At 36.0% G+C, this 26113-nt stretch overlaps 1 protein-coding gene across 1 annotated transcript in view; it reads right to left on the bottom strand.

Annotated features, from left to right (window-relative positions):
* Positions 1-867: 867 nt before the first annotated feature.
* Positions 868-26113, bottom strand: part of ZNRF2 (zinc and ring finger 2) — a 98541-nt gene continuing 73295 nt past the window's right edge. The window contains exons 3-5 of the mRNA XM_044246310.1: positions 14094-14199; positions 5340-5419; positions 868-2142 (exon numbers count right to left, since the gene is read on the bottom strand). Of these exons, the coding sequence (XP_044102245.1) occupies positions 5362-5419; positions 14094-14199 (164 nt within the window). The 3' untranslated portion in view covers positions 868-2142; positions 5340-5361. The remainder of the gene's footprint in view (positions 2143-5339; positions 5420-14093; positions 14200-26113) is intronic.

The raw sequence follows: 26113 nt of genomic DNA, 5'->3' as shown, positions 1-26113 counted from the left end.
AAGGATGTAAACTTAAAACTTAATAAAATTAAAAAGCCAAAGAGTAAACTGTATCAGAAAATCAAATTCCAAGAGAATATTAATAGGTAATTACCACAGCCAGAGTCAATCTCTGCCTTCAAGAATGGAAGACAACAAAACAATTCTTACCATCATACAATATACCAGTAGTAGAAAAAAATGAATTATTCACAGAATATTCTAAGAGGCTTTTCCTGGGATGACTGGGTATGTGTGTATGTGTGAAAGCTTACAAAATTAAAAATGTGAAACAACATGGATTCGTATTAAGATTTCATGATAATAGGAAAAAATTTAAGGAAAGAATATTTTCCTTGAGGGAAGATTATTTCCCCTAACTGGTTTAAAAAGCACCTATGAAACCATGCTGTCCACTGTCACAACCAAGATTTTGGATGCTTCTGTCAACTGCAGCATAACAAAAGGCATTTCACAGCATAACTTTAGGGAAAATGTTATCTGGTCTAGAATCACAGAGAAAGCAAAGAAAAACTTTTTTAATTGCTTCTAAAACACTAATTTTTCTGGGTAGCAGCAATTTGCTCCTGTACGTGCCCTTTCAAAAAATATGAAAACAGAACCAGAAATAGGGAAAAAATTTGAGAATAAGAATAGCAGCATTGAATAGAAAGGCAAATACTTAAAGTTTAAAATAAGGAAACAGTACTGTGCAGCTTTCAGTTATACCAAGTAAAGTGCACTGCTTAAATGTTCACTGATAACATTTTCCCTGTATGTTGAAAATATGAAATCTTATTGGTATCTTTTTATATTTAAAAAAAAAAAAAAGGACATTCACTATTGTAGCCCTGATAGCTCTCTTCCAGTACTTTTTAACCATTCAGATGTATTTTATGGGAATATTTATTCACATAATTTTGCTTAATACATTTCTTTCTACACAAGACTGAATTTAAAAGTCTCTATAACATTTTCAATTACAGTAATAACACATTAATAAATTATAAATTAACAAAATCTTCATATTTGCTTTAAAAAATCATTTATCAAACACTACCCTCCAGATTATCTGGAAAATTAAAGATGCAAATTGCTATAAATCTGGCATCCCGATTAAATTCTGATTTTTAAAACTATATAAAATGTCCCTCAAATTATTCCAAGTTCCACTCAAGAAAATTTTATTTTACCCTTTTCATAAGTTACGAAGTTTACAACCTGCTAAACATTCTATCCAAATGTGGGAAAACTGTCTGGAGATGCAAAGCACAATAAAATAATTACATGAAGAGAACAAATAAAAATACCCGTTAAAACAAAGTTATTATAGCTGGCAGCACTTAAAATTGGTAATTTGTATTTTTTTAAAAAGTTGCATAGCTGCAAGATGATTCATTACTGATTAACTATTGAGCGGTTTTACTTACGAGGAAATAATACATTTAACAAATTGCAATTCAATAGACAATCTTAGATTTAGTTCATTAAAATGTAACTATGTAACCTGATTTACTCTTTGGACTGCATTCTGGTACTGTTACACCTTTAATTTCAAATATTAACATATTTTAGCTCTCCTATGCAGAAGTCTATTTTCCAATCTTGGGGGAAAAAAAATAGAAGAACTTGAGATCATGGTCTACATTCAGACAATGTTTTACTGCTTGATTACATTTCTTGTTTTCACATTTAAGACTTTAATTTCTAAGAAGTACATTATGCGGTCTTCAGTTTAAGAACAGATGAATGCAGAAACATCGTGTTGGGGAAAAATAAAGTGACCCCCAACGAAAAACCAAGTCAAACCACAACTAGTTGTGCAGCTCTACAGAACTTAGTAAAATCAACTTCTAAATCAGTTAACTTTGGCGTCTGAATACAAAATGTTTATCAGTGTTACCTATGTAGATGACTATTAAGGGATGTGCAGCATTTTCAAAATCCCTGTGTGTCCTTTATATGCATGTTTGGTACACTGAGTTCTGTGGCAACTGTCCTCTCTTTAGCAGGGTTATCCCCCTGTATGATTGTCCATCTCTGCATTACCAAGTCTCACAGAACTCAGATTTCTGGCTGAGTATGCCTGCAGTTTTTTCTTTTTCCAGAGACAGATCCTCATATCCTCTCAGTTTTTCAAGCATCTTGGAAAGACAAGAAAACCTGTGTGGAAGCAGATGCATTAGGTTTAAGCAGTGGTTCACAGTACTGACACCAATCAAAATACAACACCCATTTCCCCAGGAACACTGCTTTGGTTGCTATCCATTATCATACACTTACTATTCTTAAAAACTCCTAAAATTAGTGTTCTGCAAAAGAAAGGAGAGAAGGACCAATTCAAGCTTAGAACAGTTACAAAAAATAGCCACCACATAACAGGTTTTCTCCCTCCACAACAGAGACCACACCAGAGTACAGAAAACAGACAACATGCAACACCTACACACCTATTAATCTTTCTCCAACTAACAACTTCACTTAAAATAGTGAACAATTTCCTAACTAATCAAAACCTTAGATTGTTATGTATATCTATTTTGGGCTGTCCATTAAATTCTTATGCTGAAGAACATCACAAATGCTAGATGTGCTGCTGCTATATGTCATGGGTTTGTTTGTTTGTTTTTGTTTTTTTTAATGTTTTAACAACAGGGATGCCTGGGTGGCTCAGTGGGTTAAGCATCTGCCTCCGGTTAAGGTCATGATCCCTCGGTCCTGGATTCATCAGGGTCCTTGCTCAGCAGGGAGCCTGCTTCTCCCTCTGCCTGTCACTCCATTTGCTTGTGCATTCTCCCTGGCAAAAAAGTAATTATCTCTGGGAAAAAAAAACAAAACATGTTTCAGCAACAGTAAATCCTCTTCAAACCCACAGGTTTAATCTGAGACAGCAAAAGTGATGGGAGGAATTTATCATCTGACAAGTAAGAGCAGTCAGAACTGAAGCAAACACTTGAGTGAAGATATTCTACATCTGTAAATTTGTAAAAAGGACTTTAAGATGCAGGAGATTCCACTGACTTGTAGATTTGTAAGGGCCGCTGCCACTGAACTAAGGTTCTATATATATATATTAAAAAAAATCAATAAAAAGATAACACTGACGCATAAGGAAACTGAAATGCTGTTTAAAAACAACATGCACAGACTATGAGATGTGACACATGTCCCTTATACCCCATAAGCTCATTGTAACACTAAAGGAAAAATTTAGCTGACTGGATCATGAAATAAAAACATTTTTATAACCATAAAATCCCACCTCACATAAAAAAGTTTACTGCTTCTAAAAGACACATTTTACCTATAGGTGGAAAACTTGAGACATATTACCTTGGTATGTAAAATATTAAGATAAAAATTTCATGTTATTAGCATGGGTTTTTAGTCCTTCTCTTTAAATCCTTCTATAATTTTAGCCATACTTTTAGTTTATTGGCCCAGACATAAGGTTACACTGAAGATATTCCAAGCATCCTCCTCCTCAAAAAACCTGTTCACAGTGAAATAAAAACATACCTGCTCATATACTCAAAATATCACTCCATGGCCACTCTTCTTTTACACAGAAATCTTAATCCAATTCATACTTCCAGCATGTCAAGGTCTGATCTGAATCACCTCATGGTAAAAAGTTCAAAGCCGATAGTCTTCTTGTGCCCATTTCCCATTTCCCATGCAGAACCCTACCACAGTTGTGACAGAGGTCTCCCTTCTTGCTGCAGTTCTTACTTCAGTCGCTGTAAGGGCTATTAGGTGACCTCAAATCTCCTCTGTCAATACTCTAATCTGCTGCTACTGAATTATCCTCATTAAGGACAATGATCTGTTCCAGTTTCCTGTCTTTAGTCTTAGCCATTCAGGAAAAACTGTTGGCAGTTACTGCTTTAGGTCTTTGAACACAGAGGCTCCAACTCCTGAAACAATTCCAAGACTGGCTAAAATGTTCTGCCTGGATGTAAAAACCCAATACTATATGTCATTTCTTTTTTTTTTTTTTTTTTAAAGATTTTATTTATTTATTTGAGAGAGAGACAGGGAGAGAGAGCATGAGTGAGGAGAAGGGCAGAGAGAGAAGCAGACTCCCCGTGGAGCTGGGAGCCCGATGCGGGACTCGATCCTGGAACTCCGAGATCATGACCTGAGCCGAAGGCAGTCGTCCAACCAACTGAGCCACCCAGGCGTCCCACTATATGTCATTTCTGCAAGTCTTCTCATAAAAAGCTTTTCATATATACAAAGATATCAATTAACTATTTTTTTTTCCACAAAGCTAAATAAATGATGTCATTTCACTCACTCCACGGAATATGGAAAAGAGCAATTGTCAAGGAGTTTATCATTCAATTCACTGAACATTTTCAGATAATGCAGGATAATGAGTAAGCTAAATCAGCAGAGCAAAACAAATTCTGTACTTGGTTTAAAATTCATTTTTCTTTTTTCCTCCTACTGTATGACAGGCACTATGTAACATGCTGAGGATAGTAAGGTACAAGATTAAACTGAATGAATGAGAACATGATGAAACTTCTCCCAAGAAAATGCCCCTACCTAATTATAGCAAAATAGCTAAGAACACAATCTTTGCAACCAATATGCCTGAGTTCGAATCCCAATTCTACCAAAGAACTAGCTTGACAAGTCAAGTTTTGTAACCTCTAACTCTGTTTCCTCAATCTGTATAATGGGAAAAGGGATAGCAAGAGTCTTGAGCTCAAAAGGTTGCTACAACAATTAGGTTAAGTTATTAATAGATGTAAAATGCTTATTAGAACAATGCCTGGTATGTAATAATACAACATGAATGTTAACTAATTATTATGATTAGAATTATAATATTATATTGCATTACCTAAGAACATACCCGTCAAGTTTGGAATAAGAATATAGAATTTAATTCTGTTCCTAAATGCATGCCCAGGGCTACTGTGCATACTGCTTCTTGAAGTCATGAAATTTACTACTTTGGCCCTCAGATTTCTTAGTGGAAAAATGGGGTAATATATACTAATATGTACATATGTGTAGTAAATGTATGAAGTTTATACCAACCATATGTTTCATGGATTTAAGCATTAAATTAAAATTATATGTGTTTTAAAGTACCAAGAATGGATAAGTTAGTCAATACATGACTTTCTTCAGGAATCAAAAAGTTGCTTCCTATTTATCTTTTCATGTGAGTTTTTTACATGGTTACTTAACAGTGTCTGGGATGGACACTCACACACACGCACATGCACACACACACACACACACGCATGCTTCAATAAATGAATGACTAAAAATGGTGGCTGAGAATGTAGAACTTAGGTAACAAGTTAAAAAGCAATTAAAACAGAAAAAGGGAAAATTACCTATAAAACAGGAAGATGATGCTTAATCTGAAGGGTGCTCAGGGCAAGATCTATTTACTTCAAACCATTCATCTATGCAGCTAGAAAAAAACAAAACCAGAAAAATTGAAACATTTATTAATTATTGATATAACAGCCATAATAAAAACTCTTTCTTGACCTTAATATATTTATAGGAAAAAAAATTCAATATTTTAAATATTTGGCATATGTAAGTAAAAGATAAGGATCTGTTTATTACATTTTGATCTTTTTTTTTTTTTGTACTCTCTATATCCAACTTGGGGCTTAAACTCATGACCCTAAGATGGAGTGGCATCCTCTTCGGACTGAGCCAGCCAGGCATCCCACATTTTCATTATTCAGAGCAGTTAAGGAAATAATCTTTGTAAAATTAAAGTACTTAATGTTTAAATAGAACCATTACCAAAAGAAAATCTAAAGAACTACCACTTTACCAGTATTCAAAATTAAGTGACAAATCTGGACATTTTTCTCTTCAAAATATTCATTCATGTAAATATCAGTCTGTTCATGTACCTATCAATGTAATCAAAAACAGCTTTTAAATTCTAATTCTTGGGGCGCCTGGGTGGCTCAGTGGGTTAAAGCCTCTGCTTTTGGCTCAGGTCATGATCCCAGCTCTCTGCTCAGCGGGGAGCCTGCTTCCTCCTCTCTCTGCCTGCCTCTCTGCCTACTTGTGATCTCTGTCTGTCAAATAAAATCTTCAATAATAAATAAATAAATAAATTCTAATTCTTCACAGTACTGCATCTTTTAAGAAACTGTATTTCAATACTCACATATAACTATAGCCCTTTATTTAATTCTATCCCACTCTTCAATACACACACATATAAATACACAATCATCCAATTTATAAAGTATTTCATGACCTTATTAGAAGCTAAATATTAGGGTGCATAGAATTATCCTCACTGTAGATCCTGCACTGTTCAATGCAGTAGCCACAAGCCACATGTGGCAATTTAAATTATGATTAAATAAAAGAAAAATGCAGTTCCTCAGTCACACTACCACATTTTAAGAGCTCAAGAGCCACATGCATAGCTACTGGCTATTCTACAAGACAGCAAAGATACGAAACATTTTCATCGCCGCAGAAAGTTCTAGTTCACTGTGATAAATGGTAAGGCCTTGATAAGGTTAAGTAACTTGTCCAACAACTAGGAAGTTACCCAAGCAGAATGCAAACTGCTCAACATTCTCATAGTTGACACATGTCAAATTTACAAATGCCACAAACCTTGAAGGCTTGGCCAATATGCTTACAGACAAAATTATTATGTATCATTCTCATACTCTGATTCGATAGTTTGGTGGGTAAAAACAATAAATGAAATTAAAAGGAAAACGGGTAAAGTATCTCATTCACCCAATATTCTTTCAAATATCTAAAATAATTTGTTGCCACTTAGACTTTTGTTGTCTAAATAATCATGCCTACACTGGCTTTTTAGCCTGCATTCTATCCTACTCACTTGGCTCTAGTGGTCCCCTGGTCTACCGAAACATCCCTTAAATGAAGTACTGAACAGGGGCGCTTGGGTGGCTCAGTTGGTTGACTGTCCAACTCTTGATTTCAGCTCAGGTCATGATCTCAGGGTTGTGAGATCGAGCCCCATGTCCATCTCTGCACTAGGCCTGGAGTCTGCTTGGGATTCTCTCTTTCTCCCCTCCCTCTACCCCTGCCACCCAACTCAAAAAAGAAGTACTGAACAAAATACTCCAGATATATTAACAACTCACTGTACTTATGTGATTAAAATGGGTACTTATTTTACAAGCCATGTAATTCTGACTCACACTGAGAAATTATCATTATAATCTCCCATAAATACAAGCGTATTGCAATTTATGTGTCCATTCCTGACACTTTCAATGATGCTATGAACATTCTTACACATGTCTCTTAGAGCTGGGCTACTCAAAGAGTGGCCCACAAACACAGTGCTAATCCATGAGCTGTTTATTTCACCCTGGACCTGCACACCTAGTAGCAGCACTATAGTAGAGCAAAGATCAAGAATTCCCCCAGGGCTTACACTTGGGAGTGCAATGACCGAGTGTAGAATATATACAGTGCACAACTGTGACAGTTATTCACCAAGTATACCAACTTACATCTGTGTGCTTACTGGCCATCTGGGTTTTTTTTTCCCCCTGAATTGACTCTTAAAAACTTTTGACAAATTTTCTGTTTCGTCTTTTTCTTCTAGGTTTATAGGAAGTTATTATCCAAATACTTCAGCTATAATGTAGTATACACGTTTCTGATGAGCATTGCTTTCTATAAAATCATACACTGAAACTAACAGGGCTTACGGGAAAAACCATGTTAAAGACAGACCACTCAAACAATACAACCTTATAACCAGAACAAAGCTGTGTTTGTTCCAGATAAATAAAGTACCACTGTAAATATAGGATTTTCTTAAACCAAGGGTGAAGTCAGCTTGACATAAAGAGGACTAAGGAAGGGGGTGCCTGGCTGGATCAGTTGGAGCAGGGGACTATGGATCTGAGAGTTGTGAGTTCAAGCCCCACACTGGGTACAGAGATCACTTAAAAAAGAGGACTAAGGAAGGATTAGTATTAATATGGGGACAAAAGCCCAATGCACAATTTGAGAACTAAGAATGAAGTAAGCAAGCACTTCCAAAGTGAAGCCCATAGCCTAACTAAACTGGGTGTAAGTAAGAATGTTTGGGGGACGGATACTATGATAGTATTAGGTACACCTCATATCCTGGGTCTGGGTTCCAGAACACTGCAATAAAGTAAATATCACAATAAAAGGAGTCAAATCATTTTTTGTTTTCCAGTGCATATACGTATCGTGTGTGTGTATTTGTATAAAATTAAATGTAAGAGACAAGATAGCGGACCACTGGGGAAGGGAGAGAAAACTGAATGGAAAGTCATCAGACAGGGAGACAAACCATGAGAGACTCTTTCAACTCTAGGAAACAAACTGAGGATTGCTGGAAAAGAGGGGGATGGGGTAACTGGGTGATGGGCATTAAGGAAGGCATGGGATGTGATGAGCACTGGGTGTTATACGCAACTGATGAATTACTAAACTCTGCATCTGAAACTAATGATGTACTATTATACTGGCTAACTGAATTTAAATTAAAAGAAAAAAAGAAAAATACTCATAATTAATCTATATTTATAATAAACTTATTTTATTAATCTAATTCGAAATACTTTATTGCTAAAATAGGCTAACTACCATCTGAGCTTTTCATGAGCCATGATCACTGATCACTGTAACAATACTCATAATTAATCTATATTTATAATAAACTTATTTTATTAATCTAATTTGAAATATTTTATTGCTAAATTAGGCTAACTACCATCTGAGCTTTTCATGAGCCATGATCACTGATCACTGTAACAACTATTGAGAAAGTTTGAAATATCATTGGGAATTACCAAAATATGACACAAAGACAGAAAGTATGCAAATGCTGTTGGGTAAATAGTGTCAACAGACCTGCTCTAGGCAGGGTTGTGAGAAACCTTAAAATTTGTTTAAAAAAAGAAAAAAAAAACTGTACCTGTGAAACACAGTAAAATGAAGTGCAATGAAACAGGGTATACCAACACCATGTTCTCCCACAGCCTGCTTCCATATGGACCTTCACCTGGTTTTATTTGACGGAGCAAACACTAATTCGCTGAGTATTCTTTATGAACCAGTATGAAGATCGTATCATTACACCGTCACTGTCCTCCCCCTCCCCCTCACCAACCGCAACGAGCTAACTGCATTACAGAAGGCTGTTGGAGGAGAAGCTTGTTTCAGATACCGTACCAACAAAGTATTGCTGTACGTACTGGAAAAAAACTCAATCTGAGGTCTAGTTTACTTTTACTTTTTTCTAATACCACAATGCAAAAATGTATTAAATTTTAATACAAATTTATGAACTTTTCTTTCAAGCTTTTATGGGGGGGGTATCTTAGCCCTAAAACTATTTCTCACCAAGAGGTCTACATTTCTCTACATTCTTTCTAACACTTTGATTTTTATTTCCATAGGCACATGTTTAGTCAGTTGGGAACTGATTATTATTTCAACTATAAAATAAGGATTGGCTGTTTTTCTGCATCAGTAGCCATCCGATCGCAGTACCATTCACTGAATTCATTCTTTCTCTTGCTATTAGTAGCACCTTTGCCAAATCAATTTTTTATTCATTTACTTTATTTACATAGTATCTATTATGTACAAGCACTTTCTAAAATTTAACTCATTTGAAACCTCCTAACAACTTGATGAAGTTGGTACTACCACCTCATTTTATAGACTGGGGGAGGGAAAAACTAAGTACAAGTTGACCAAGATCACACAATGAATTAGTGGAGAGGCTGGAATCTGAATGAGGAAGGCTTAACTCCCAAGAATCCATGCTTTTATCAACCCTGTGCTATGGTGACTCTCATATACACACAAATGGTTATGGACTCTATTCCTATGCCCTTTCCACACTTGTCTTAACTAATAGTCTTAAAATGTGTCTGTACAGGGCAAGTTCCCCCAGCACTTTCTTCTTCATGACTAAGACTGTTCTTGCCATATGGACTCTTTGGTCATGTGTATTCTGGAATCCACTTATGCAATTATATGAAAACTCTAGCTGAGATCTGAATGGGATAATATTAACTACACAATTTGGGGTTAAGTAGACATCTTTATGACATGGAATCTTCCAATCCACAAGATGGTATACCTCAAATTTTAAATCTTGTGTATCTTTCAGCGAAATTTTAAAATCTTGAGTATCTTTTGTAGGATATATTCTCAACACAGCTTACAGCTATTGTAGGTTTTGTGGCTGTTAATGTTGTTATTCTATTAAAAGAAAGGTTTTATTTTCCTTTTTCTTACTGGGATATAAATGCGACCAATTTTCATGTTGAGCTCCAATCTAGCAACCCTGCTCAATTCTTAGTCCCCCCCCCTTTTTTTTAAAGAAAGAGAGCAAAAGAGAGAGCACACACACATATGTGTACAGAAGGTGAGGGACGGAAAGAGAGAATCTTAAGCAGGCTCCATCTCAGGGAGGCCTGGTCTGATAACCCTGAGATCATGACCTGAGCTGCAACTGAGAGCTGGATGCTTAACTGACTGAGCCACCCAGGCGCCTTAGTTCTCATTAATTTTTTTCTCAAGATCTTATTTATTTGAGACAGAAACAGGGAGCAAGCGAGTGAACAGGAGTCTGTGGAGTAGCAGAGGGAGAGCCCTCTGAGCAGGGAGCCCAACACTGGGCCCTATGATCATGACCTAGCTGAAGTCAGACACTTAACCAACTGAGCCACCCAGGCACCCCTCTTATTCATTTTAATAATTTATCTAACATTTATTCTTTAATTTTAATAATTTATCTAACATCTGTTCTTTGCTTTTGTTTTGAAATCATTAATTCCTAAGTATAGAGTTTTACTGAATGTTTTCTCACTTTTGTTGAGAAAATATGGTCTTTCTCCTTTGTTAATGTGGTATACTATATATATAAATTTTCTCATCTTTTTAAGAAGATTTAGTTTATTTATTTGTCAGAGAGAGAGAGTGAGAGATAGAGAGAGAGAGAGCGCGCACAAGCAGGCACAGTGGCAGGCAGAGGCAGAGAGAGAAGCAGCCTCCCCGCTGAGCAAGGAGCCTAATGCAGGACTCCATCCCAGGACCCCAGGATCATGACCTGAGCTGAAGGCAGCAGCTTAACTGACTGAGCCACCCGGGTGCCCCTAGATTTTCTAATCTTACAGTGTCTTTACATTCCTCGCATAAATCTAATTTAGTCATGAGGCATTATTACTTTAGATATATATTGATGAATTTGGTTTGCTAATATGTTTTTGGATCTTTTGCATTTATGTTCATAAATAAGAGTGCCTTCTAATTTACTTTCCTATACTTGTCTTGTCTGATTTTACTTATTTTTTAAAGATTTATTTGTCATGGGGCACCTGGGTGGCTCAGTGGATTGAGCCTCTGCCTTCGGCTCTGGTCATGATCTCAGGGTCCTGGCACTGAGCCCCGCTTCTGGCTCTCTCTTCAGTGGGGAACCTGCTTCCCCTTCTCTCTCTGCCTGCTTCTCTGCCTACTTGTGATCTATCAAATAAATAAATAAAATCTAGGGAAAAAAAGAAAAGCTTCTCTCTTAAAAAAACAAACAAAAAAAAGACTTGTCAGAGAGAGAGAGCACAAGCAGGAGGAGAAACAGACTCGCTGCTGAGCAAGGAGCCTGATGCAATACTCGATGCCAGGACTCAGGGATCATGACCTGCGCCAAAGGCAGATGCTTAACCGACTAAGCCACCCAGGTGTCCCACCTTATGATGTTAGTATCAAGTTTATACTATTTTCATAAAGTAAGTGGGAGAACCTACAATCTTTTCCTACTATTTGAGGTGTTTACAATTGTTAACATGGTGTTCTTTGGATGTCTGGTAGAACCTGCTGTCAAACCATCTTTGTAGGCCTGTTTTTAGGTCTTGTCTTAATTTTTAGTATTTGTTGTTTTTCAAGGTTTGTCTTTTAAAAAAATTTTTAAATTTATTTATTTTACAAAGAGAGACATAGGGAGAGAGGAACACAAGCAAGGGGAGTAGGAGAGGGAGAAGCAGGCTTCCCACCAAGAAAGGATCCTGATGCAGGCCTCGATGCCAGGACCTGGGGATCATGACCTGAGCTGAAGGCAGATACTACTTAACAACTGAGCCACACAGGTACCTCTCAAGGTTTGTCTTGTAATAGTTATTAGTCAACTCAGATTTTCTATTTCTCTTTGAATCATTTTGGTAATTACTATGTATCATAACATATAATTAATAATATATAATAAGCATATATTATACAAAATATAATGAATTGGAAATATAGTAATATTCTTAAGGAAATGGCCTGTTCTATTTATATTTTTAAATCAAAGACTGTAAAATTTTCCACAAAATTTTCCAATTATTTTTCAATTCTACTGTTTCTCAAGTTATCTGTCATTCCTATACTGTTCATTTTCTCCTTCTAGCGACAAACCTGCCAGAGGCCTATTTTATTCATCTTTAAAGAACCAACTTTTGGCTTTGTTGGTCTCTACTCTAGTGTGTAATTTTTTAATTTCATTATTTTCTTCTCTCACCTTTATTATCTTGCTCTATTTTGTGTTTATTCATTTTTCTAATTTCTTAAGGAAGAACTTGTTTAATGATTTCGTCCTTCTTCTTACTCTAACACAAGCCTTCCAAGATCACCCTAGAAAATGCCAAAAGGGTTTTTCATTCTTATTCAGTTTTGAGTATTTTTAAGCTCCATCATGATTTCTTTTCTTTTGAGGGGTGGGTGGGAGTGGGGAGAGAATCCTAAGGCAGCTCCACTCCCAGTGCGAGGCCCGACAGAGGGCCTGATCTCAGGACCCCGAGCTGAAAACATGAGTCAGACACTTAGCCAACTTAGTCACCCAGGCGCCCCTCTACTGTATTTCTTCTTTAATCTACAAATTACTTAATAGTATGTGTGAAGATTATTCATCTTTTATTACCAATATAGAACTGGTCAGAGTTTTCTGTATGGTACCAATTTTTTATAGTTTGCTAAAACTTCCTTATGGCCCAGTACACCATTAATTTCTGTATATTTCACCTGTGCTTGAAAAGAAAATGTACTAAATGCTAGGTGCAGATACACATACATCCATTAGACAAACCTGTTAACTGTACTGTTTGATTATTCTAGGTCTTGACTCGTTTTGTGTTTACCTGCTTGAGCCAATGAGAATTATGCTGAAATTTCCCATTATCATGACATTTTTGTCCACTTTTTCTGGCAGTTCTATAAATACTTACCTTGAGACTATGTTCTTCGGTTCACCCAAAACTGAGCTTTAAATACCTTTATGATACCATACTAGTAATATTTTTGTTAAAATTTATTTTGTCTGATATTAATTTAGCTTTGTCAGATTGCTTGTAGTCCGTATTCACCCCGACATAATTTTCTATTTCTTCCTTCACTTTCACATTTTTCTCTATGCTTATGTTTACATGTGTTGCTCAGCAATGGCATATCCCAATCTTTCAATCTGCTTTCAACTGATGAGTTTTATTTAGATTTATTAAAATTAGTGAAAATGGATTTATTTTTGCCTCATTTTGTATTATTTATTGGGTTCTCTGTGCTTTTCCCCAACCACACCTTTAAATAAAATTTTACCTCGTTCTTTTTATTGGTTTGAAATGTTATGGTTTTCTATTTTTTTCTGTTTACCCTAAAAGATTTTTTTTTTTTTTTTTTAACTAAAAATCTTCCAAGAATACTTTATGAGACTCTAGATGGATGTTGGAGCCAAACAGAGGTGGCTAAAATCTTACCGCTTCCACTTACTAGCCATGTGACCTTGGATAGATTTTCTGTGGTCCCTCGGCTTATTCCCTCAATCATAAAATGGGATTGTTACAAGGTTTACAGGAGATTACCTAGCTAGATTGTTATGGACAATACCTGGGTAACAGCAGATGTTTAACAAATGGTAGATTTTTGGATACAAACAGATCTGGGCTTAAATCTTAGTTCTAGCAGGTAAAAAGGTCTGTTATTTTTTAAGAAAAGAGGGTGTTTCAATTAAGAAGAAAACTTTTCAGCCCTAAGAACAATGTCTGAAATTTTGAGAAGCATCTCTTACTCTACTATCAACTTGGTAAACGTAAAAAGAAACTTACCCTTTATGATATATGCATAGACAAGGCAGTCGTGCTATAGTATCTCCCTGCTGCAATTCTTCAAGACATATTGCACATTCCCCAGCATCTTTACTCAGTACATCCTCTGAGGAAAGAGAAAGTGAATTCAAAACAATAAAACTGAAAGATGAATTATGGGAACACCACTTACTAAAGAGTGGTGACTCTTTACCTTTTTTGTCATATTTGGCATATTTTGTCAGAAATACATAAAACATGTATTTGAAATACTATTCACGAGTCAGTGAATAATACTTACCTTTACTTATAGACAGAATCTCATTTCCATTTACATTTCACTGAGGCATTACAGTAAGCAAGAACAGTGCAGAATCCTCCAACTTGCAAAGGACTTTGCTATAAAACTTCATCAGCAAGTCAGTTATTTGCAATTTGGAATTCATTTTCCTTCTCTTACTAATCAATATTAATTTGATGCCCAAGATAGCTTAAAAAAAAAACAAAAACTTAAGAGTATAATGTGGCTGAAAAGATATGAAAATACTGTTATAATTTTTAAAATTATAAAATAACAAAATTGGTAAGCTAAAGAAATCACCCTGAGTATGGACTTCTTAAAAAGGTCTGCTTAACTCAAGAAAATAAAAAAAAAGGGACTTTTGGAAACTTGAGGATTTCAGATATGCAACAATTCTTCTTACTCCTTTTCTAGAACAATGCCTGGCCATGCCAGGGAGCAATTAGACTGGCTTTCAGAGGGCCCTGCAGAGTGTTTAAAATAGTGCTACAGTAAAACCCTTTACAAAGTGAAAACTCCTTTTGGCCGGGGCGGGGAGGGGGTTTGTTCAATTGATGTTTTATACTAAAAATTTAAATTTTTTTTAATGTTGAAGCTTAATTTTTTAAAGGATCTTGCCAAAAACAAAGTATGTTAGCCAGATAAAATGATGAAGAACTACAACATGCCACTGCTAGAGAGTATGGAAAAACTGCCAAATGTATGAGAATGTATACTCAGTAAGTGTGAGAAGGGAAAACTAAAGCAGGAAAACAATATGAATTTATACCACAACTAACTAAATTACTGTCCGTAGAAATAAAAATCAAATAGGCTGGAGAAAAGACTACACCAACCTCTATCTAAATGCTGGAAGTGCAAGGTTAAGTTCCTAAAATTATCTGGGTGGTTCTCCCACACCTCCTATAAAAACCAACAAACTTAATTGTGCATATACCTGTAACTGTTCCCTGTAGAAAATGCATTCTCTAAGAGGCAGTTCGCCCTTCAGTTATTCATTTTGAGAGCACATTAGGAGGAAAACACAGACTCTATTTCTAACGGGTCTACACCAGCAGACAGATCATTTACCCGTAAGGCTAGAGGGGTAATAGGGCAACCTCTACAGAAAAAGGCCTTGGCAAGAAAAATTTTTGTATTCAGAATCCAGGGAATATGGATGGGATGATTTTAGCCAACTACTAGGTAGTTCATAAGCCTATGAATGACAATCAGAAACTTGACCAGGATAAGTAAAGCCAGGTAAATGGAAAATGCTCTTATTAACACCCCCCTCTAGTATCTTATCCCCATTTTTCTCTTCTTCACCATGGAGGTCCCACCCCCTACCTCTACTCCACCCACCCAAAACCCTGACCCCAAGTCTTTCCTTCCTTCTCTTCATCTCCATTTTCTTTTATTGTTCTGGATCGCTTTCCACAGATTCATGTTTATTAAAAAAACAAACAAAAAACCCCAATCAGTGGCTGTTAATTGGTATACTAGAACCCACAAAAGGAGGCCACTCCACTGGCTCCACCCATGTCACAAATCTAAACCTAAATCTTTCTGCCTTTACGGAAAACACCTCACTATCAAGGCAACTTAACACCAGTCACAATCCTCCAACTTGGCTTTAGGAGCTGAAGTTACCCTAGAAAACAGGGCCTTCCAGGCATTCCACCCCCTTTCCGGCTGCCTCTTCTAACACATAAAAGCCACTCTTGAGAAAATACCTTCGAAAGTAGTGGAGAAGCATTGCACTCCCTCAATATATGGATTATTTTCCCTTGAATAACGTACATCAAACTCATTGCTTAATTGTTTCAGTTTTGCCATATGACACTAAGGATGACAGCAGTGAGAGGATGTGAAGGAGACACTAAAAGATCTTAGTAAAGGCCTGTAACTCCAAATAATATAGTATATTCTCAAAGCATCAATTTCTTTCACTGCAAAGATATACCATGATACACCACATCGTTAACAATGAGTGTGAGTTATACAACAAACTTTAAAAAAAAAAAGAGAAGACACTTTTTACCAAGTCTTAAAAAAAAAAAAAAATTAAAATGACCAAAAAATCAACTTTAAGATGCATCTCATTTTCCAGAGCTGTTCAAGTATGAAAAGGAAGACTGTCTCAGAACTGGTGAAATATGATGTCACATTTTCTATCTTTTGGAATATATTACTATTGGATCTAGATTTAAATCAAAATGAACCATATAATCTCTATATTATCTTATTTAAGAAAAGGAGACAGATCAGCTTTTAAAAAATAAAGAAAAAGCACTATCATATTTCTGCCACATGCTACTATGTAACAGATTGTCAGCACTAAATGAAAAGAACTGAGTATCATTAAGTATAAGCTCCTGAATGTACTGTTCACAGAAAAGTGTCTTAACAATACTTTTCTGGTGACCTATGACCAAATCTCAATTCTTTATTAGAATAGGTCTTTAAAAATCTGCCTGCCTCTCTGCCTACTTGTGATCTCTCTCTGTCAAATAAATAAATAAAATCTTAAAAAAAAAAAAATCTTTGAGTTGGGAAAATTTTAGTATCTCGAAGGTCTTGGTTTTATCCTGTTTTTAAGTAAATTTATTTATGGTACAACAAAGACATATAATCTGCATATAATTAACAATAATGATATTTATTTTAAGAATATACTGCTATGCTTTGCAGGTACTAAGTTAAAAAGAATCATTTTAGTTTAATCTAAAATGCTATATTAAAGTCAGCCATTTAATCGTAAGCTCCCTAAGCCCTAGTAATGAAAAATCATCAAAACTACATATTCTGTGTTAAGAGAGGTCTACCTACACACAACATCCCAAGCAAATTTCAATACAGAAGCCACCTATATTCACTGTAAATAGCTTCAAGTGAAACGATCTCTGCTTAGAAAATTAAAAGGTGGCCTGAACATATTACAGCTAGTAATCAAACTGCATTTTGATAGGCAACCCTGAGTCAAAAAACAGTTCATTCACTGCAAAACCTGGGTTGCTGTCTCAAATAGCAAATGAGTGATTTTCAGATTTAAAATTCACTATGCAACATGGTTCATTTTTGCCTACATGGGGGTTTGCTAGAATAGTCCCCTCTCCCATCCCATTATGACAGTGTCCTTCCATTCAAAGGAGTTTTGAGCTGGGTAATGGGAAACATTCAGAGTTAAATATGGTTGGGAAAAACCACTAAATCCAGGACACTGAAGCATCTTCAAGACAGCTGGGAAAAAAAATGTTAAAAATCTTTAGCTAGTCAGTGTCATTCACAAAGGTACTACTATAAGCAATATTTAGTCAACATTTCAGTACTGCAATACATCAAAGGCAGACTATTAATAGTCAAAATTGTTATTAGAGAAGTAGAGAAAGGAACACTAAGAGACTTAACTTCCATAGTTAGCTAATCTGGATTCCAGCTCTCCACAAGCATTTGTAAACCAGAGGCACTAAAGATAGTTAATAGGAAACTACACTTTTACTGCTTTTTCAAATGTTGCTGTTGTCCTACCTAAACATTTGGAACACTAAAAGTTAAATCATTGTACTGTTTATCAGTCTCATTTTTTTTTTGTCTTATTCATATGGTGTGGGCATTAATTTAAATATACTGATACGGGAAAAGAAGAATTAAACCAGGAAGAGAGCAATGTTTTCTAACTAGAGGTGGGCACCAGAATCACTTGGGTAGGCATTCTATCTCAATCCAGAAGAAAGTAAATTATACATACATGGGCCCCATCCCTAGAGATTCTGAAATCTATACGTGTCTCAGAAACACAACTGCTATCAATTGTACAGTATGGTAAAGTTGAAAGAACATAAGATTTAAGTTGAAAATAGGAATTTCTATCCTCCTAGTTAGCTATGTAACCTCCAAAATGTTGCTCAACTTTTGAGTTTTCTTTTAGTCTTCTTTAATATTGGTATTAAAAAAGGTACTAAAAATATTATAGAGAGGATATTTTAAAGAATTATGTGAAAGGGGCATCTGGGTGGCTCAGTGGGTTAAAGCCTCTGCCTTCAGCTCAGGTCATGATTCCAGGATCCTGGGATTGAGGCCCGCATCGGGCTCTCTGTTCAGCAGGGAGCCTGCTACCCCCACCCCGTCCCCCCACCTGCCTCTCTGCCAACTTGTGATCTCTGTCAAATAAACAAACAAAATCTTTTCAATAATAAAGAAAGAATTATGTGGAAAACTTTATTGAAATTATTGAAACATTATACAAAATATTCATTGTTATTACCATTTTTTTCAGAAAGTACGTTTCAGACTTCAAAAACAAAGCTGGTCATTTTTCTATCTTTTTCTCCTCATTCAGGTACTGTAGTTGTTTGAACTTCACATGACGTCATTAATAATTCCATGGCCACCAGAAACTTCTACAGGATAATCTTGACCTATCCATTTCTAGAGACCTATTATAGTTTCAAGGGTGGGAAAAAGTCCATGAAACAACACTGCCCGATTTTTCAATGTTCTGGCTTCATTCCATATTTAAAAGTACTATAAATGTCCCCTCTGTTACGTATCTTTACATATAGTTAACGCTCTCTATTAATCCTATGACATAACTAATGTTACCTCTATTTTACAGATAAGGAAACTGAGGCTCGAAGAAGTTAAGTAACTTAGCAGAAATTACTAACCTAAGTTCTAGGGTTAGGATTCAATTTTAGGCTAAGTCGTTTACTACATGAATTTTGCTACAAGAACAATTTCACTTTAAAATAGCATAAATAGTGAAGCAAATGACCTGTTTCAGGCTACCTTAAGTATGAAATACTCAAGAGAGAGATGGCTACATATTTAGAAGAAGTATATTGAAGGCTGATCATAGGCTTTATCTTCTGGAGCTTGATTAAGCTGTCAAAACTGGTATCAGAAATGAGCTTACACTTGACTGCTTACTTCCTTGTATGAACTTTTCTATGGTGACAGAAACAGTCTTTTTATCTGTGCTACCTAACTGAAAGCTACTAGCCACATAGGGCCTGAAAATAGCACTTGAAATGTGGTCAGCATAACTGAAAAACTGAATTTTAAACTTTCTTTCATTTTAGTAAAATACAAAACCTGAAAATAATGTGATAGATAAGCAACATACATTTATAAACTAATTAAAAACTTCTGTAGATTGCTATTTCACTTATAGCCTCAAGCTCTTACTTTGCATTGCCCAAAAAATTACTTAAAATTCAAGCAGCCAAATATGCAAAATTAAAATATTTAGCAAGTACAAGCACATATCCATATAGTTATTGCAGATCAAGACATGAAAAAAAGCAGACAGCCAAAAAAAAAAAAAAAAAAAAAAAATCCTTTCGAAAAGAAAGAGAACAAGTAAGACCAAATTTGTTAGAGGCAGCCCAGAAAACTCCATGCGAAAATTTCATAATCATCACAACTTTATTTTCAGATCAAGCATCCAAACAGATATATGATCTTTTCAGCAAATACAATGCCAAGCACTACTATGATCAGGCATGTTACCTGAAGACTTATTTTTTGTTCTTGAACCCTCAATGATAGCAGTAGAAAACAAAAGCAGCTGAAATGTGAAATAATCCCTAGAAAAATCAAGAATTAAAAAAATTCATAACATTAGTAAGAAGCAATTACTCAAAGAATGAAAAATAGGGGCTCACAGGGCTTATTAATAAATACTTTCAGAAATAAATTTATCTCCAATGGACGTAAAAGACAAAGTTAACATTAGATTATAGATCCCGTGAGCTGCTACTGTACTTAAATATCTGAGCTGCTACTGTACTTAAATATCGTAAGGGGAACTAGAAATGATACTTAACAGTGGGAAACTGCCATTTTCACTATAAGACAAATACATAAATAAAAACATGGTAATGACCTTTATTAAAATGCCTAAAACTCAAAGTTCATGGTCAACATCTGCTTTTATCCTTTTTAGACACTCTGGTTCAACTAGGAATTGCTGGCTTCCTCTGCCTTGACGCCACTGATCATTACTACATCAATGTTGTCTTTAAATACAACTGAGAACTGACTAAACACACAGCTACTTTTCATCTGTATTGTTAGAAACAATTTAATATTAAGACTATTTCTTTAAAAGTGGATAGAACTTGTGACTCTTCTGATGACTTTTAAGGAAAAATGTGTATTCCTGGAAATATTTTTGGAAATACAGACATTTGGCACCTTCTCCAAGAAAATAAAAATGTAAGTGGAATGAAATGGAACCCAAACTAAAGACTTTAAAAGGTAAAATATACAAAAGGAACACAGACTCAATAAATAGATTTAGCTTTCTTAGGCCTTTTGTTCTTAACTTTAAAAGGGTAGCTAGGGGGCGCCTGGGTGGCTCAGTGGGTCATGATCTCAGGGTCCTGGGATGAGTCCCCCATTGGGCTCTCTGCTCAGCAGGGAATCTGCTTCCCTCTCTCTCTCTCTGCCTGCCTCTCTGTCTACCATGATCTCTCTCTGTCAAATAAATAAATAAAATCTTAAAAAAAAAAAAAAGGGCTAGCTAGGGTTGAGTATTATATAAAATTAGGTATACAACAAACTGCCAGAAGTCATACAAGTCACCCAAGAAATTATTAGGTTACCAAATTATTCCCTAATCTTCAAATCAAGATAACTTTCTTATGCCCCCTCCGTCACAAATGAACAATAAACCAAAATTCAACTTGTAAACTCTAAACCAGTTATTTTCTCAGACAAGTTATCCACATTAAAAAGTAAAGGAATATTCTGCAACTGCTGAACACATACAAAAATAGAAAATATAGACTTTGAACTAAACTTAAATTTGGTCCATCTTTGTTTTGAATCACTGCAGAGAGAAAAACACCAGTCCTAAACATACAAAAAGGCTGATTTTCAAGCTTCATTTCTTATTGTGTACGTTTAAAATTAGATTAATGTGTTAAATTATAATGTAGGCTATTAACAGCAATACAGAGAAAGTTAAGCAACCTGGGTAATAGGCTATAACAACAACAAAAAACCCCTGTTATTTATACACAGTTCTAGGTTCAAATTCCAACTCTTCGACTCACTTAGCAATATGAGAATAACAATACCTATGTCATAGGGGAGTGGTAAGAATTAAGTAAGACCTGTGAAATGTCTAGCACTGTAGCTGGCAAGCACCAGGCAAGTTCTGAAGATTAGCTATGCCACCACCAGCAAGAAAAGGATTCTTCCTCTGAGTTTGTTTTCTCCAATCTGAAGAAATGATGGAACCCGCTCCACCTGTCTCTTAAGATTGTTGGGAAGATCTAATGAGACAGTACAAATGGGAGAAGACAGTCTCATAGAAAAAATAACATGCTTGGACTTCAGACAAAGTGCAAACCTCTTTAAGCCTCATTTTTCTTCAACTAAACTGCAGGTCGTAATACCTTTATCTCATATGGTCTTTAATACTGACGATTAAAAACAAAAGAGCTAATAAATGTGAAAACAAAAATGTTAAAACACTTAAAAGGTTTGAGCTATTAACAATATAAATAAAATTTTACTAGAGCATTCTTGAAGTAAACTGAAAAATGTCAACTCAAATGGTATTATAGCATGGAAAAATACATATTATGTCAGAATTATCAGATTTATGGAACTAGGGCTCCATCATTTTGTTAAAATGAATCTCAGAAGGAGTATTACAATGTGTATGTCTACTGCTCATGTTGACTAAAGCTGAAGCATGACTGTCCTGCCAGTTCTGAGGCTGAAAGAGAATTAGTAGGCTAATAAGTACCATACAAAGGTTACAAACTCAAATGCCTAAAGGGAGGATAGCCAGAAAACATTCAAAGAGCAACTCAACTTTTTAATCTTTGTGTAAGAAAAAGGAAGAGCACAGTTGTGACGATGAATGCCAACTGAATCTGGTCTCAGTATTAAGGTGAAGAGGTAATTGCAACAAACTGATGCACAAGGTCCCATGGGTGGGGGGCACTTGCTACTCCAGCTGAATGCCATGTAAGAATAAGGGCCCCAGGGGCGCCTGGGTGGCTCAGGGTTAAAGCCTCTGCCTTCGGCTCAGGTCATGGTCTCAGGGTCCTGGGATGGAGCCCCACATCCGGCTCTCTGCTCAGCGGGGAGCCTGCTTCCTCCCTCTCTCTGCCTACTTGTGATCTCTGTTTGTCAAATAAATAAATAAAATCTTAAAAAAAAAAAAGAGAGAGTAACGGCCCCAGTGTGGCCAGATGTTCTGTTTTAAGCAGCTGCAAATTGAGGTTTTTAAGTGAAATGTCTCATTCTGCAAAACAGTGACTGATAAAAACCCATGTTGATACTGTGTAAGCCAATTAAGAGAATGTGGTCAGATGCAGTGGATACTCTGCAGCCTCTAATGAAGACGGTAAATCCAGGAGGGCAGGGAACCCTGTGCGCTCTGCTTCCTCTACCACGTAGCATACTGTTTTACACACTGTAAGTACTTGATAAATACTTTTTGAACAACTGATAAAGCAACAGATTTCAGCAGATCACAGAAAACACCAAGTGACAAAGAAACAGCCAACGAACAGAGAAAATGTCCCAAACCTGGGGGTGGTTGTTTCAGTGACCTGGGCACTTTGCAGACTGATGACTATTCAGATAAGCTCAGACCTGTTTTCTGTTATGTGTACTGATTTTACCGACAAGGTTATCAGGCAATCAACCAGAAAGCACTGGACATATACTGAGTTTGCCAACAAATACTTATAGGTTGATTACTATGTACAGGTAAAGTATTGAAAGTTATGTATGCACAGGAAAGCTATTGAAAATGTCCAGTCTAGGAGCTCTGACAGTAACAGCTAGGAAACGATGGCAACAGAGACTTCTTTCTTGATCCCCTTTCACCTGACTACTAAATTACTAGAATAATGGTGACTAATTGCTGGATCCTGGACAATCTAAATCTAGATTCATGTAATGAAAGCAAGAAAGAGCAAAAATAAAAAGGCTTTTTAACAAATCTTCTAATGACAGGGAAAATACACTCATTTGTAAGGTTTATTTCTTTTCAATAGGCCTGCTCAAAGTCTACCAATTCTTAAGGTGTTCAGGCAATCAATCAGGAGTATCTGAATGACTCTCATGGGGTCAAGAGAACCAGGCTGCTTTGACACTGAGAAACCAAAAAAAGCCACCAAACTGGGCTAAAGACAGAACTCACTCTGCACCCAAGAAGGAAGGAAGGAAGAAGCGGGAAGAAGAGGGAAACTTCTTTCCTAACACCTTCAAACAAACAGGGTTTCGTGTGTGCCAAATTAATGATCACCAGGCTCTTCTTTCTAGCAAAGAAGTAACACTATCATCTACATGTGTGGCAACAGATTCTACAACTGCTGACATTATGTAAGAGAGAAAGGTTATGAGCTATCTAAGTATACACAGCAGTGTGAATGAAGGTAAACCAAGCTGAAGAAACAAAACCAGTGAGTACAGCAGTGTCAGAGAGAATGAAGGAAGGAAGCTAACAAGGCATGGAGGGACAAGACGACAACTTTATAAAGCAGAAGTTCCTAGAACCAAAACCTGAAATTTTTTAATTTAGTATTTCAGAGAAGGGGAAGAAGAAAGGTCACTGCAGAAAACTAAATTAGTAATCTAGAAAAAATGTCATAAGTAACTCAAAACAAAACTCCAAAAATTCATGAATGAAAACGTAAGACACAGAGGACAAATCCAGCTCTAATACTGAAATTATAGAAATTAAAGAACAAGAAAAACACAGAAAGAAGTACTAATCAAAGAAATACTAGAAGAAAATAATCCTTGAGCTGACTGTAGACTCAAGTTTTAAACTGAAAGGGCTCATGAAGCTTTAAGCAGGATTAATCAGAGATAGGAGTGGGGTGGAAAAACACTAAAACAGACATATCCTGGGAAAAAACAGAATTCCAACCTTCAAAACATAAAATCGACCTGTACGCTTCCAAAATGTAAAGAACAAGCAACTTAAAATGAAAAATGATGAAACCTCGCCAGATTTCTCATGTACAATACTAGTAGTTAGATAACAGAACAATTTTATAGACTTAAAAAAAAAACAAACCCCAAAACCTGAAGTAACAGTATCCTGTATTCTATACGAAGGTAAGCCAGAAACATCCAGGCATGCAACAGCTCATTAAGTATATAATACATGAAAGGCTGTCTAAGGAAATTATTCATGGAAATGCTTCTAACAAAAGAAAATGAGAAGAACAAAAATCTCAATAAACAGAAAAATGAAGAGTATAAAAAATTGTAGTGAGCAACTAAACATGTGTAAGCGAAACGTGAATAAATAATACTTTGACTAAAACAGTTATCATTATCATAACCACGGGTTTTTTATTTTGTTTTTGTTTTTTTAGAGTTTATTAATTTGTTTGACAGAGAGAGATCTCGTAGGCAGAGAGAGAGAGAGAGAGAAGCAGGATCCCCGCTATGCAGAGAGCCTGAAGCCGGGCTTGATCCCAGGACCCTGGGACCATGATCTAAGCCGAAGGTAGAGGCTTTAACCCACTAAGCCACCAAGGCGCCTCCCCCACCCCTTTTTTTTAAAGAGTTTATTTGAGAGAGATCACAAATAAGCATAACCATCGGTTTTTAAAATGAAAACAGTATTTCACCAATGCAAACTTAATGATGTAGAATATAAACTGTTTCATAACATCCCAGAGTTACAGATATTAAGGGAAGGAGGTGGGAGAAAGAGCACAAAGAAAACCCTTAATTTTGGTGGAATATGACAGAAAAATATGTGTAAAGATACACACTGAAGTAAGGTAATCGACACAGGAATAACAAGATGAATAGTAAAAGTTGTGGATTAATTCAGAGGGAAGAGAAAGCAACTTATCAATCCAGAGAAGCCGGAAAAGAACAAAGTAAAATAAAAACTACAAAATAAGTGACAGAACAACACGAAATTTGTCAGCTGTAATATAAAATATGTATACTGAATAGTGTAACAGATCATCATAGATATACTACTCAGTCTCAGCAAATCAACTTATTTGCCATGAATTCAAACAAACAAACAAACAAACAACTTACAGGGAAGCAACTATCCTAGAGCACACACAAACATATAACAGCTCAGGAGTGAAGATGAAAAAGAGAAGGAAAAAAACAACTTACAAAATGAAGGTGAATCTAGAAGCTTAAGAAAGAGCACACATTCCTGAAATCACAGGGGTAAAAGAAGTCAGAAACAAGAAAAATAAATTGGAAAGAAAGAGTTAAAAACAAAGGAAAAAAACGGTATCTTTTGGAAAACGAAAGAGATCCAACTGCATATATACAGCCAAAGATGAAATAAAAGGGGCACCTGGTGGCTCAGTGGGTTAAGCCTCTGCCTTCAGCTCAGGTCATGATCCCAGGGTCCTAAGATCAAGCCCCTCATCGGCCTCTATGCTAGGCGGGGAGCCTGCTTCCTCCTCCCTCTCCCTCTCTCTCTCTGCCTGCTTCTCAAAATCTTTAAAAAACAAAAAGGAAAGAAAAGAAAGAAAACAGAACTGGAGCTGCATATCTGAAGCAGATAATGAGTCCCAGAAGAGAAACTAGCCATGAAAACCCAAATCTATTTTAAAAATATCCTACTGGTCTCAGACTTCTCCGAAGTAGCATTTTAACACTACAGGACTGGAAGAATGTTATAATACCCTCCAGGAAAGAAGTGTAACCCCAAAGATTTCACACCTAAACAAGAAGTCTAGAAAACTTATCTCCCATGAGCCCTTCTTAAAGGATTTACATGAGAATGAACTTC

Source organism: Neovison vison, chromosome 4 (genome assembly GCF_020171115.1).
Source record: "Neovison vison isolate M4711 chromosome 4, ASM_NN_V1, whole genome shotgun sequence".
In the NCBI taxonomy this organism is placed as follows: Eukaryota; Metazoa; Chordata; class Mammalia; order Carnivora; family Mustelidae; genus Neogale; species Neogale vison.
Note: the sequence above shows the minus strand (reverse complement) of the source record. Positions and strands in the feature narration are given on the sequence as shown.